Source organism: Rutilus rutilus (genome assembly GCF_951802725.1).
Source record: "Rutilus rutilus genome assembly, chromosome: 5".
Lineage (NCBI taxonomy): Eukaryota > Metazoa > Chordata > Actinopteri > Cypriniformes > Leuciscidae > Rutilus > Rutilus rutilus.
The window spans coordinates 49,611,382-49,626,381 of NC_140213.1; the positions used below are offsets into that span (position 1 = coordinate 49,611,382).

The 15,000-nt window shown below is 41.5% G+C and overlaps 1 protein-coding gene across 1 annotated transcript in view; it reads left to right on the forward strand.

Moving 5' to 3' along the window:
* fbn1 (fibrillin 1) overlaps positions 1-15,000 on the forward strand; it is a 103,014-nt gene that overhangs the window by 65,901 nt on the left and 22,113 nt on the right. Inside the window, exons 39-55 of the mRNA XM_084408784.1 lie at positions 705-872; positions 1,287-1,355; positions 1,455-1,580; positions 2,656-2,778; positions 3,251-3,409; positions 4,600-4,671; positions 4,773-4,898; positions 5,742-5,864; positions 6,150-6,269; positions 8,144-8,260; positions 8,359-8,484; positions 9,689-9,808; positions 10,036-10,161; positions 12,938-13,090; positions 13,214-13,276; positions 13,352-13,477; positions 14,317-14,436. Coding sequence (XP_084264910.1) covers positions 705-872; positions 1,287-1,355; positions 1,455-1,580; positions 2,656-2,778; positions 3,251-3,409; positions 4,600-4,671; positions 4,773-4,898; positions 5,742-5,864; positions 6,150-6,269; positions 8,144-8,260; positions 8,359-8,484; positions 9,689-9,808; positions 10,036-10,161; positions 12,938-13,090; positions 13,214-13,276; positions 13,352-13,477; positions 14,317-14,436 — 2,037 coding nt within the window. The remainder of the gene's footprint in view (positions 1-704; positions 873-1,286; positions 1,356-1,454; positions 1,581-2,655; positions 2,779-3,250; positions 3,410-4,599; positions 4,672-4,772; positions 4,899-5,741; positions 5,865-6,149; positions 6,270-8,143; positions 8,261-8,358; positions 8,485-9,688; positions 9,809-10,035; positions 10,162-12,937; positions 13,091-13,213; positions 13,277-13,351; positions 13,478-14,316; positions 14,437-15,000) is intronic.

Here is a 15,000-nt window from a genome sequence, read left to right on the forward strand (position 1 = left end):
ACGCGTCTTTGAAATCCTTGAAAGTTTGTGAATCTGAACAATTAAATTCAAGGCCCTGGAAAGTTCTTGAACGTAAACACACACACACACACAGATTTCCTGGAAAGTGCTGGAATTTATTTTCTGCAAGAAGTTTTCTGGAACAAAATTCCATATTATTCCACTAATGTGTTATTTCTCCAACACTTTGAGCCCTGTGCGCACTAGCTCGCTTGATTTACGCTAGTTACGCGCATTTACGTGTTGTGTTAAGTGTTTCCCGCGTGAGGTACTGTGTTGTACGTTGCCATGACGTTCACGCACGCACAAAACTACTGCGCAATAAGTGTTTCCCCACATAAAGTCCTTGAATTTGAGGGTATTGAACCTGGAAAGTCCTTGAAAGGTCCTTGAGTTTAAAGTTCACCGAGGTGTGGCAACCCTGTTGCGTTGATGAATCATTTTCGTCACTATTTTCGCCAACAACATTTTCCCACAGACGAAAACGAGACGATAACTAAATAAAAAACAGTTTTGAATGACAGAAACTATGACAGAAATCTATTGCCATTTTCGTCAACGAATAAAAACTAGATGAAAATGTTCGGTAGGGACGATTTGGGAAGAGATCATGTCAGAACTGATGTTGTGTGTGTGTGTCTGTGTGTGTCTGTGTGTGTGTGTGTGTGTGTGTGTGTGTGTGTGTGTGTGTGTGTGTGTTGCAGACACTCGCTCTGGAACCTGCTTCCTGGAGGTCCACAGTCGTGGTGACGGCTCGGACAGTCTGAGCTGCTCCACTGAGATTGGCGTCGGCGTGTCCAAAGCGTCCTGTTGCTGTTCCCTGGGTCAGGCCTGGGGGTCACCCTGTGAGAGCTGCCCACTGCTCAACTCCTGTGAGTCTCACACACACACACACACACACACACACACACACACACACACACACACACACCTAACCCTGTGAGAGCTGCCCACTGCTCAACTCCTGTGAGTCTCACACACACACACACACACACACACACACACACACCTAACCCTGTGAGAGCTGCCCACTGCTCAACTCCTGTGAGTCTCACACACACACACACACACACACACACACCTAACCTTGTGAGAGCTGCCCACTGCTCAACTCCTGTGAGTCTCACACACCCACATCAATTATCATTGTAGATATTGTTATTGTTATCCTTAATGATTGACATTGTAGTTGGCATTATATTCATTATATAAGACACACACACACACACACACACACACACACAGGCTCTTGTTTTGTTCACTGATTGTTATTGTTTCTCCCTCAGCCGAGTACAAGATTCTGTGTCCCGGAGGAGAAGGATTCCGACCCAATCCGATCACGGTGATACTAGAGGGTAGATCTAGAGTGCACACACACACACCCACACACACACACACACACACACACACCCGTTCTCCAGTGCTGTGTGTTGACTGTCGTGTCTGTGTGTCAGATATCAACGAGTGTCAGGAGCTGCCTGGTCTGTGTCAGGGAGGAAACTGCATCAACACGTTTGGCAGTTTTCACTGTGAATGTCCGAAAGGTTTCGAACTCAACGGAGACACCCGGATCTGTGAAGGTCAGTCACACTTCCTCTTTCACACACTCTTCTGTCTCTCTTACGTCAAATCCGTTTCATTTATATAGTGCTTTACACACAGCACGCTGTTTCAGCTGTGCAGACAGAAAGCTCTCGAGAAACCAGCCAGAAACTAAACAATCATGAAGCTGCAAATATCTCAGCCAATCAGGACACATTTGAAGCTTAATATACACTACTAGTCAGAAGTCTCTTCTGCTCACCGAGGCTGCGTTTATTTGAAAACAGTAATATTGTGAAATATTATTACAATTTAAAACAGAAAGAAATCAATACTTTTATTCATCAAGGATGAATTCAATTGATCAAAAGTGACAGTAAAGACATTTATAATGTTACAAAAGATTCTATTTCAGATAATGCTCTTCTTTTAAACTTTCTATTCATCAAAGAATCTTGAAAAAAGATTGTAAATAACTGTTTTCAACACTGATAATAATCATGAATGTTTGTTGAGCATCAAATCATCATATTAGAGTGATTTCTGAAGGATCATGTGACACTGAAGACTGGAGTAATGATGCTGAAAATTCAGCTTTGATCACAGGAATAAATTATATTTTAAAATATATTAAAATAGAAAACAGTTATTTTAAATTGTCATAATATTTAACAATATTACTGTTTTTTTTGTATTTTTAATCAAATAAATGCAGCCTTGGTGAGCAGAAGAGACTTCTTTTAAAAACATTAAAAATCTTGCTGATCCAAACCTCTTGACTGGACCTCTGTGGGCGTGGCTACCAAGAGCAAAGTGACGGATCCGGAAACCAAGCAAAAGACAAAATGTTGTGATTGGTTAGGACCCTGTGTGACTACGATTGAATGATTCTTATTAACATATAAAGTCACATGATATAAACACAAAAGTGCTGCGTTGCTTCAAAAGCATTATAATCAGTAGTACTGAGAGTAAATGAATGCTGGTTGCACTACTTCCGACATATGCATCTGAAACATTCGCTTTAACTCATCAACGGACATAGACGCGAGCTGTGGTTAGAAGTGAAATGTGTCTAAAATGTAAGAATGAAAAGATCCACTGTGTGTGTAGATGTGGATGAGTGTGAGCGGCCCGGCATCTGTGGTCCGGGTCAGTGTTACAACACTATCGGAAACTACACCTGCATCTGCCCACCGGAGTACATGCAGATCAACGGGGGAAACAACTGCATGGGTGAGTCTGCACACGCATCGGCAATGATCATCATCATAGTCATCATTATATGTATTAGGGGTGGGGGAGAAAATCGATTCATATATGAACCTCGATTCTATCTTCTGCCGATTCGCATCGATGCACAAATTTCAAAAATCGATTTTCTAAAGTGTTCTTTAACTTTGCATTACTTCTTAAAGTTATTGACACGTTAGAGTGTTATTAAATCACAATAAGCCGCGAATTTTTCCAAATTCAGTTCTCTTTCACAGCTAATTCAAATACACACACAATTGTGTCAAAATGCATATGGTGGGGAGTATTCATGTAAACACAAACTGTAATATCCTACGTGAATGTAAACAGGAGAAAATCGGATGTGTAACAGTATACTAGATCCTTGCATTCATTCTTAAAAATCACTTTTGAATGTTGAAAGCTTGGTTTCCGTTAGTGCCGATTGTGACGTGTTTGTTGTGTGTGTGTTCAGACATGCGGAAGAGCTTGTGTTACAGGAACTACTACTCTGATAACGCCACCTGTGATGGAGAACTCACCTTCAACATGACCAAGAAGTTCTGCTGCTGCGCGTACAACATCGGCCGGGCCTGGAATAAACCCTGCGAGCGCTGTCCCGTTCCCAGCACCAGTGAGACACACACTTCACATCTGTTCGTTTAGCAGACGCCTTTACCCAAAGCAATACTATGGAAGCTTGTTTCCATCACAGAATAAAACATTTTAAAAGATAATTGCTACTTTTTATCTCACAATTGCGAGTTTACATCTCACAATTCTGACTTTAATTCAATTGCGTATTATAAGATCAGAATTGCGAGATATAAACTCACAATTGAGTGTGTTAAAGTCGCAATTTCGAGAAATAAACTTGCAATTCTAACTTTTTTCTCGAGATTGCGAGTTTATATCTGTGAGAGTCCAACTCTAAGGAGAAAAAGACGGACAATTCTGACTTTATAACACGCAATTGACCGTGACCCGCCCCCTTTAGTTACTGTTGCTATGTCCGACAAGCCACGCCTCTCTCACGCCACATGATCTCCACAGAGAGGACACTGACACAGGACAGACCAGGGTACTTTTGATATGAAACAAAGTCTCAACTTTCAAAGTTGGTCATTTTTTTATGAAATTTAAACAATAAATGACGTTTTGTGGCTCTTTAATGTGTCTGACAGATCGCTGTAGATCCTCAGTTAAAGCGGCTCGTGAACCGATCATCTCTTCCTTCTAGTTCATTTACAGCAGCAAATAAACATGAATGAACATCAGAAGGAATGTTGTTTTAACCGCTCCGTTTTTCAAGTTCTAATCCTCCAACGTTAATCCACTAACTCTCCTGACTGCTGTGTCGGACAAAAATGGCGGATTCGGCGGATGGTGGATTATGATTGGTCAGATCGCCTGTCAATCAAACTCCCTGCAAAGGCTCAAATGCATGTTGTAAAGTCAGAATTGCGAGATTTAAGCATGCAATACTGACAAAAAAATTTCCGAATTGTGAGTTTATATCACACAAATTTTCTTTATATCACGCAATTCTGACCTTGTAACACGCAGTTGAATTAAAGTCAGAATTGCAAGATGTAAACTTAGCAATTATCTTTTTTATTTTTTATTCTGTGGCAGAAACAAGCTTCCATAGAATACAGACATTAACACTAGAAGAGCAAAGTTTCAAACATTGTCTAGAAGTGAACAGGAAGGGATTTCAGTGAAACAGTGGAGGTGTCGTTCTTTAATATTGTCAGGGATTCGGCACACACACACACACACACACACACACAGTCATCACCGTAACATGGTTCTCTGCTGCAGATGAGTTCGCTGTACTGTGTGGAAGTGAGAGACCGGGATATTTCATTGACATCTACACTGGACAAATCGTTGGTAAATACATTCATCACACACACTTAAAGACAGTCAAACACACAGTTCTGTGTTCCTCTAAGACTTCACATCCACCCTGTGTGTCTGTCTTTGATCCGCAGACATCGACGAGTGCCGTGACATCCCCGGTGTGTGTAATAGCGGCGTGTGTATCAACATGATCGGCAGTTTCCGCTGTGAATGTCCGATGGGTTTCGTTTATAATGACAAGCTGCTGATCTGTGAGGGTAAGAGCTCCATCTGTGTCCCTGAAGCTCGTTTATCCTCCTCTGACTCTGGAGTCTGCAACAGGAACAGCAGAATGAGTGACGGGTTCTAGATTAACAATCATTAATGATGATTTAACACGAGATGCTCTGTGTATGATGTTAAGCAGTGTTGGGGAAAGTTACTTTTAAAAGTAATGCATTACAATATTGCGTTACTCCCAAAAAAAGGTAATTAATTGCATTACTTAGTTACTTTTTATGAAAAGTAATGTGTTACTTTCCTTTTGCGTTACTGTTTCTCACCTGGGCTGGGCTTGCCTCTTTAATTTTTAATAACAAAAAACAGAGAAGGAAGTTCAACGCTTTTATTTCTAAGTCTAATCTAAAGTAATTTTTGCTTATTAGTATGGTTGAATTAGGTTAAAAAAAGACATTGGTTAATAAAGTGAGATTAAATACATAAAGTGTATTTGTGCAATTTAATATAGTTAAGTATAGTGATAGTTTAGTTAAGTTTTGCGTAAAATGCTGAGATTGTTTTTATTCATATTCAAGTGAGACGAGTAAATGCATGTTCGCATTTGATCTAGAACTTAAATACCCATCATGTTCACACACAACACCTCCTCACTTTATTTCTCTCATCATGTCAGTCAATAAATGTGAAAAGGTTACTAGAGTTACTTATTTGAAAATGTAACGTAAGATATTTTGTTGCAAATTGAAAAGGTAATGTGTTACTTTACTAGTTACTTGAAAAAGTAATCTGATTACGTAACTCAAGTTACTTGTAATGAGTCACCCCCAACACTGATGTTAAGTGTGTTTGTGTCGTGTGTGTGTGTGTGTGTGTGTGTGCAGATATTGACGAGTGTCAGAACGGGCCGGTGTGTCAGCAGAACGCCGTCTGTCTGAACGTTCCTGGAAGTTTCCGCTGTCAGTGTAATCCTGGATACCGGCAAACTCCCACCCAGCAGTGTGTCGGTGAGTGTGTGTGTCAGTGAGTGTGTGTGTCAGACATTTCCCTACTCATAATGCTGCTACTCCAATATCAGAGTTAATAGAACAAAAAAGCAACTGCAGCCATCATGCTTAACAGGAAACCAGCAGTGATGGAGAGAGTGTGTGTGTGTGTGTGTGTGTGTGTGTGTGTGTGTGTGTGGGGGTCATGACTGGAGGGGAATGTGTTTAAAACAGCCAAATTCAGAGCTCAGTTCTGCTTTCAGACACACCTGAAGTTAACGTGTGATTTGATGTGATCTCTCTCAGATCGTAACGAGTGTGCTGAGAATCCAAACATCTGCAGTCCGGGTCAGTGTATCGACACGGTGGGTAGTTACCGCTGCCTCTGCCCCAACGGCTACACATCCACCCCAGGCCTGTGTATAGGTGAGAGATCAGCCTCACATACCCGTCTGTCTGTCTGTTCATCTGTGTGCCTCCTCGTGTAGATAACTAACTAACTAACTAACTTTGGTCTGTTCATAACTAACTAACCGTCTGTGTTCATAACTAACTGTCTGTGTTCATAACTAACTAACCGTCTGTGTTCATAACTAACTAACCATCTGTGTTCATAACTAACTAACCATCTGTGTTCATAACTAACCATCTGTGTTCATAACTAACTAACCATCTGTGTTCATAACTAACTAACCATCTGTGTTCATAACTAACTAACCATCTGTGTTCATAACTGTCTGTGTTCATAACTAACTAACCGTCTGTGTTCATAACTAACTAACTGTCTGTGTTCATAACTAACTGTCTGTGTTCATAACTAACTAACCATCTGTGTTCATAACTAACTAACCATCTGTGTTCATAACTAACTAACTGTGTTCATAACTAACTAACCGTCTGTGTTCATAACTAACTGTCTGTGTTCATAACTAACTGTCTGTGTTCATAACTAACTAACCGTCTGTGTTCATAACTAACCATCTGTGTTCATAACTAACTAACCGTCTGTGTTCATAACTAACTAACCGTCTGTGTTCATAACTAACTAACCGTCTGTGTTCATAACTAACCATCTGTGTTCATAACTAACTAACCATCTGTGTTCATAACTAACTAACTAACCATCTGTGTTCATAACTAACTAACTAACCATCTGTGTTCATAACTAACTAACCATCTGTGTTCATAACTAACCATCTGTGTTCATAACTAACCGTCTGTGTTCATAACTAACCATCTGTGTTCATAACTAACTAACCGTCTGTGTTCATAACTAACTAACCGTCTGTGTTCATAACTAACTAACCGTCTGTGTTCATAACTAACTGTCTGTGTTCATAACTAACTAACCGTCTGTGTTCATAACTAACTAACCGTCTGTGTTCATAACTAACTGTCTGTGTTCATAACTAACTAACCGTCTGTGTTCATAACTAACTAACCGTCTGTGTTCATAACTAACCGTCTGTGTTCATAACTAACTAACCGTCTGTGTTCATAACTAACTGTCTGTGTTCATAACTAACTAACCGTCTGTGTTCATAACTAACTAACCGTCTGTGTTCATAACTAACTAACCGTCTGTGTTCATAACTAACTGTCTGTGTTCATAACTAACTAACCGTCTGTGTTCATAACTAACTAACCGTCTGTGTTCATAACTAACTGTCTGTGTTCATAACTAACTAACCGTCTGTGTTCATAACTAACTAACCGTCTGTGTTCGTAACTAACTAACCGTCTGTGTTCGTAACTAACTAACCGTCTGTGTTCATAACTAACTAACCGTCTGTGTTCATAACTAACTAACCGTCTGTGTTCATAACTAACTAACCGTCTGTGTTCGTAACTAACTAACCGTCTGTGTTCATAACTAACCGTCTGTGTTCATAACTAACTAACCGTCTGTGTTCATAACTAACTGTCTGTGTTCATAACTAACCGTCTGTTCATAACTAACTAACCGTCTGTGTTCATAACTAACTAACCGTCTGTGTTCATAACTAACTAACCGTCTGTGTTCATAACTAACTAACCGTCTGTGTTCATAACTAACCGTCTGTGTTCATAACTAACTAACCGTCTGTGTTCATAACTAACTAACTGTGTTCATAACTAACTAACCGTCTGTGTTCATAACTAACTGTCTGTGTTCATAACTAACTAACCGTCTGTGTTCATAACTAACTAACCGTCTGTGTTCATAACTAACCGTCTGTGTTCATAACTAACTAACCGTCTGTGTTCATAACTAACTAACTGTGTTCATAACTAACTAACCGTCTGTGGTCTGTGTTCAGATGTGGACGAGTGCGAGCGTCAGCCGTGTGGAAATGGAACCTGTAAGAACACTGTGGGCTCCTACAACTGCTTGTGTTACCCAGGATTCCAGCTGTCACACAACAACGACTGCATCGGTACACACACACACACAGACACACACACAAATATTTATTAATTCTACAGCAGAAAGGCATGTGTTTGTGTTAACGTCTGTTTTGTGCGTGTGGTTCAGACACAGACGAGTGTACGGCGCTGCGGGGGTTGTGTCGCAACGGAAACTGCATCAACACGGTGGGCTCGTTTGTGTGTGTGTGTCTGGACGGGTATAAACTCTCTCCTGACGGCCGGATGTGTGTGGGTGAGTCCTGAAGCTGTGTGTGTGTGTGTGTGTGTGTGTGTGAGAGAGAGATGAAGTGTGTGTGAATGTGTGTGTGTGTACATGTTTTTCTATCCCGGGGGGGGGACTTAAACCTGAATGCACACACACTCGTGGGGACTCGTGTCACTGTGACCTAAATTTAGGAAACAAGCTTATAAATCATACAGAATGAGTTTTTTTGAAAATGTAAAACTGCAGAAAGTTGTGTGTGACGGGTTTGGGTAGGGGTCGGGTTAGTGTGTGTGTGTGTGTGTGATGGGTTTGGGTAGGGGTCGGGTTAGTGTGTGTGTGTGTGTGTGATGGGTTTGGGTAGGGGTCGGGTTAGTGTGTGTGTGTGTGTGTGATGGGTTTGGGTAGGGGTCGGGTTAGTGTGTGTGATGGGTTTGGGTAGGGGTCGGGTTAGTGTGTGTGTGTGTGTGTGTGTGTGTGTGTGTGTGTGATGGGTTTGGGTAGGGGTCGGGTTAGTGTGTGTGTGTGTGTGTGTGTGTGTGTGTGTGTGTGTGATGGGTTTGGGTAGGGGTCGGGTTAGTGTGTGTGTGTGTGTGTGTGTGTGTGTGTGTGATGGGTTTGGGTAGGGGTCGGGTTAGTGTGTGTGTGTGTGTGTGATGGGCAGGTTTAGGGGTCGGGTTAGTGTGTGTGTGTGTGTGTGATGGGCAGGTTTAGGGGTCGGGTTAGTGTGTGTGTGTGTGTGTGTGTGTGATGGGCAGGTTTAGGGGTCGGGTTAGTGCGTGTGTGTGTGATGGGTAGGTTTAGGGGTCGGGTTACTGCGTGTGTGTGTGTGATGGGTAGGTTTAGGGGTCGGGTTAGTGCGTGTGTGTGTGTGTGTGATGGGTTGGTTTAGGGGTCGGGTTAGTGCGTGTGTGTGTGTTTGTGTGTGTGTGATGGGTAGGTTTAGGGGTCGGGTTAGTGCGTGTGTGTGTGTGTGTGTGTGTGATGGGTTGGTTTAGGGTTCGGGTTAGTGTGTGTGTGTGTGATGGGTTGGTTTATGGGTCGGGTTAGTGTGTGTGTGTGTGTGTGTGTGTGTGAGAAAGATAGAGAGTGTGTGTGTGTGTGTGTGTGTGTGTGTGTGTGTGTGTGTGTGTGTAAGAAAGATAGAGTGTGTGTGTGTGTGTGTGTGTGTGTGTGTGTGTGTGTGTGTGTGTGTTGACGTCACGTCCACATGCTCCTGTGCTCTTCTGCTCAGACATCGACGAGTGTGTGATCAGCCCTGGCACCTGCGGCCCCGGGACGTGCCAGAATCTGGACGGCTCCTACAGGTGCATCTGCCCGTCAGGATACTTCCTGCAGAACGACCGGTGTGAAGGTGTGTGTCGGCTCACCACCATCCTCACGCATCAGGGTCTCAGTGCTCACAGTCATGTGATCTAACCTGACTAACTTTAGCTGGACAATAACTTTATTCTAGAGTTGCTGTAAAGCCGAATCTCTGTTACTGTAATCTCCTGTAAAGCTGCTGTGAAACGGTCCATATTGTTAAAGCGCTGTATAAATGAAGACTTGACCTCCGTCATCATGTGTGTTTGTGCTCAGATATTGACGAGTGCTCTCAGACTCCCGAGATCTGCATCTTTGGGAAGTGTGTGAACACGGCTGGCAGCTTCAGGTGCGATTGTCCCGAGGGATTCCAGCTCTCCTCGTCCGGGAAGAGATGTGTGGGTGAGTTATGGATCAGTCCACAGGTTTAGAACGGCTGATTTTATTTGTGCTTCATGTTTTTCATTGCGATTTTAGGATTATATCCCTATTACAGGGATTATTCAAAACAAATAAAGAGAAAAGAACAGAGGAAGAAAGTACATCACTAGTGAAACATGAAACCTCCGTCTGAATCCCTTGTGCTTGATGCTGTCGGCCGTCGGTCATGGAGCTCGTCAGGTTTAATGAGTGAATCATGTTTTGTTCCTCATGCGAAGTGTGTGATGTCATACGGAGACAGAGACAGAACACAGGACTGTTCGTTCGTTTCTTTGCTCACAGTTTCCATCCCTCCTTCTGTCTCGCTGACCCTGTGGACAGGGTGTGTGTGTGTGTGTGTGTGTGTGTGTGTGTGTTGGTAGAAGGGTGGAAAGGCTTCTGCAAATGAAGAACAGGCCTCTGGGAATAAAAGCAACCCAGCCGCCCATCTCTTTCTCAGCAGCACACTCACACACACACACACACACACACACACACACACACTCACTCACACACTCACTCACTCACTCACTCACTCACTCACTCACACACACACACACACACACACACACACACACACACACACACACACACTCACTCACTCACTCACTCACTCACTCACTCACTCACTCACTCACTCACTCACACTCACACACACACACACACACACACACACACACACACACACACACACACACTAGTGTTGCACGGTGTACCGATACTTCAAAAGTATCGCGATACTCGGAAATGAAAAACGTCACGATATCTAAATTTATCAGTATCGATACTTTAAAAAAAAAAAAAAAAAAAAAAAAAAAACGCCTCCCTATGGACGTCTGTGTTTTTTTCCTGACGCACGCAGCAAAGAACCCGCCGCTGTCAGTGTCATGTAACAAAACACTACAGCGAGATGGTTGCATGTGCGAGCACAAGTTGTCCACGACTCGTAGAAAAAGATGGACATATGGAAGTACTTTGCCTACCTTGGTTTGCTCTGTTGCACGGTGCACCGATACTTCAAAAGTAAATCGGAAATTAAAAACGTCACGATTCCTAAATTTATTAGTATCGATACTTCTAAGAATGACCGCGTTCCAGATTTGTAAGGCCGGCAACACACTGGATGCATGACGTGTCCGTTTTTATTTCGGCTCCCATGTTAACTTCCTGCGTGACACACGAGTTTCAGGCGCAGCTCGAGACGCGCGGAAAACGCGTGGAAGCTAGAAATAGAACCGACGCCTATTTTTCACGCGACACGCAAGCGTGTTGGAAGCGTTCCCAGGCAAAATAGAATAGGAAAAGATGTTTCTATGTCATTTTGACACGAAAACATATTAATAAATGACATTTTGATGTTTGAAAGTCTCTAGGTTTTGACATAAATACAATATAAATTTTATAAAAAAAATATTATAGATTTTCAAATACTGCACCTCTCAATACAGAACAAAATATTCTGTAGCCTATTTTGCCGTCAACACTGCCGACGTTGTCTTTGCTGCTATATATTCATGTTTAACATGAAGTATAGGCCTTCCACAACTCTCTCCCCATAATCAAATATATCACCAATGAGGCTTATCATATGTTACCAATATTAATCATTGTTTAATATAATCGCTGTTAATATTTTTATTCAAAGTTCAGAATCAAGATAAAGTTATTACTGGTAACTCTTATGTTTCTTATGATAACTGAGATAATGCTGCTAAATTTATATATTTTTTTTACCTTGTGTCATTGCTCTAATTTATTTTTTATATTTTGATATTTCATATTTTGTTCAAATGTTTAATATCTGCTGTTCATATTAGTGTGTTATATTATTAGAATGTTGTCCCGGTTTTAAAATAAAGCACAGCAATGATATTTGAGAGTGTTTCTCCCTTTTCAGGAAAAGTATCGAAAAAGTATCGAAATCGCAATACTTGACTTGGTATCGGTATCGAAACAATAATTTTGGTATCGTGACAACTGACAACACTAACACACACTCACTCACTCACACACACTCACTCACTCACTCACTCACTCACTCACTCACACACACACACACACACACACACACACACACTCACACACACACTCACACACACACACACACACACACACACACACACACACACACTCACTCACTCACTCACTCACACACACACACACACACACACACACTCACTCACTCACACACACACACACACACACACACACACACTCTCACACACACACACACACACACACACACACACACACTCACACACGCACGCACGCACGCGCTCACTCATTCACTCACACACACACACACACACACACACACTCACTCACTCACTCACTCACTCACTCACTCACTCACTCACACACACACACACACACACACACTCACTCACTCACTCACTCACACACACACACACACACACACACAGTGCAGTGATGAATAATTTGGGAGAATCTTTTGGAAAGAGTCTATTGAGAAATAATTTGTTAAGAATCATTTAAGAAATTATAATTGAGAAGATTCATTTGAGAAGGAATAATTTTAGAAAGATTTTTTGTAAAGAATAATAAGTGAACAATCATTCGAAAGAATTGTTTGGGAAATAATAATTTGAGAAAGAATCATCTGCATTTTTATTAATGATTATAACAGTCTCTCTCTGTTGCCAAGTCTAATGTTTTGTACTGTGCTCTTCACATTACACATAGTTTCAAGTCAGCCTTGCAGAAAATGAAATAAAGATCCGTCTGTTTCCTCTGTCAGATATTCGTGTGAATTACTGTTACACTAAGTTCGAGAACGGGCGCTGTCTGGTCCCGAAGCCACTCAACACCACCAAAGGATCCTGTTGCTGCAGCGCCATGCCGGGCCAGGGGTGGGGGGACCCGTGCGAGATCTGCCCTTCTGCTGAGGACGGTGAGCACACACACACACACTCTCACACACACACTCACACACGCACCCTCTCTCTCTCTCTGACACACACCCTCACACACACATGATTTGATGGCAGTAACAGTTATCGTGTGTGTGTTTCAGAGACGTATAAAGCTCTGTGCTCTACCATGGGAAAGACCCTCACTATACACGAAGAGGCTGTAGGTGAGTGTCAGTCAATCAGACTCCTTCCACACACTGATCACACACACTGATCACACACACACACTGATGTTCCAGATGTGGACGAGTGTGCGGAGAACCCCGGCATCTGCAGGAACGGCCACTGCATCAACACGGACGGGACGTTCCGCTGCGAATGCCCCTTCGGATACCGGCTCGACTTCACCGGGATCAACTGTGAAGGTCAGAGTTCAAACGGATCAAGTCGGCTTCATTTCTATATCACATACAGTACAGATCGTCTTAAAACTAATCAATTATGAAACATTCAGTATCAGCTATGGGTAATAACAGGACTGCAGATATCAAGTATTCCATCGATTAATCCAGCAATAACAAATCTGTGGTAATATAAATAGATCCAAGTGAACAACAGCCATTAAAATTACTTCAAATACAAGTATATAATAAAAAGCAATAATAATTGGTTCAAATAAAGTATCAAAGTAAGTAATCATATGGTTTTATTGAACAACACTGTTAAAATACACCATGTAAAATAAATGATGTAAACTAATATAAACATAACTTATGTACAGTATTATAACAAAATGCCTGGTGTTAGTAGTAGTTGTTGTTGTTGTTGTTGCATGATCAAATCCTTGTTTAATATCGGCCAAACAACATTTAATTCAAATGTCCTCTTAATCTTAAATATTTGGTCACTTCTGTACGACAGAAATGCAACAGCCGCTGTAATTTCAAGGACATGTGCACATCAGAACTTTAAACTTTATTTTGAAATCGCGATGAACAACAGTTTGCATCTTTAGAAACACATGTATGTGTGCCCCTGTGCTGGCGCAGATCTACAAACGAGCTACGCTACAAATCTTGTGAAACGGCGCACACTGTGTTCCCAGATGAACGTCATAAGCAACACACACTAAAGCGTCGTGCTTCTCTGGGGGAACGTGATTCTTAAAAGCTTCTCAGCTCTAGATAATATTACTGTTTTGTCTGTTTTTGGTCATGTGACATGCATCTCCATCATGTTGTGTGTGTAACTCCGTCATCATCAGACACGAACGAGTGTGAGCTGGGGAACCCGTGTGGGAACGGCACCTGCACTAACGTGGAGGGAGCGTTCGAGTGCTCCTGCGACGAGGGATTCGAGCCCGGACCCATGATGACCTGTGAAGGTCAGTGACGTGTACTTCCTGTTGGCGCTGATGAACTTCCTGTCGGCCGCTCTCACACTCCAGCACAGATTGACATCATTCGGGTCTGATCTGTTACTCGTGTTCACACAGAACGTGTTTTTGCTTATATAACCATAAATATAGTGATAACTATGATAACTATAACTATAATAACTATAACCATTACTATAATGCTAACTATAACCATAAATACAGTGATAACTATAGCTATGACTATAAAAACTATAACAATAACTATAATGATAACTATAACAATAAATATAGCAATAAATATAACTATAGCCATTTTTATAATGATAACTATAACCATAACTACAGTGATAACTATACCTATAACTATAAAAACTATAACAATAAATATAACTATAGCCATTACTATAATGATAAGGATAACTATGATGATAACTATAACTATAATAACTATAGCCATTATTATAATAAGGATAACTATGATGATAACTATAACTATAATAACTATAGCCATTATTATAATAAGGATAACTATGATGATAACTATAACTATAATAACTATAGCCATTATTA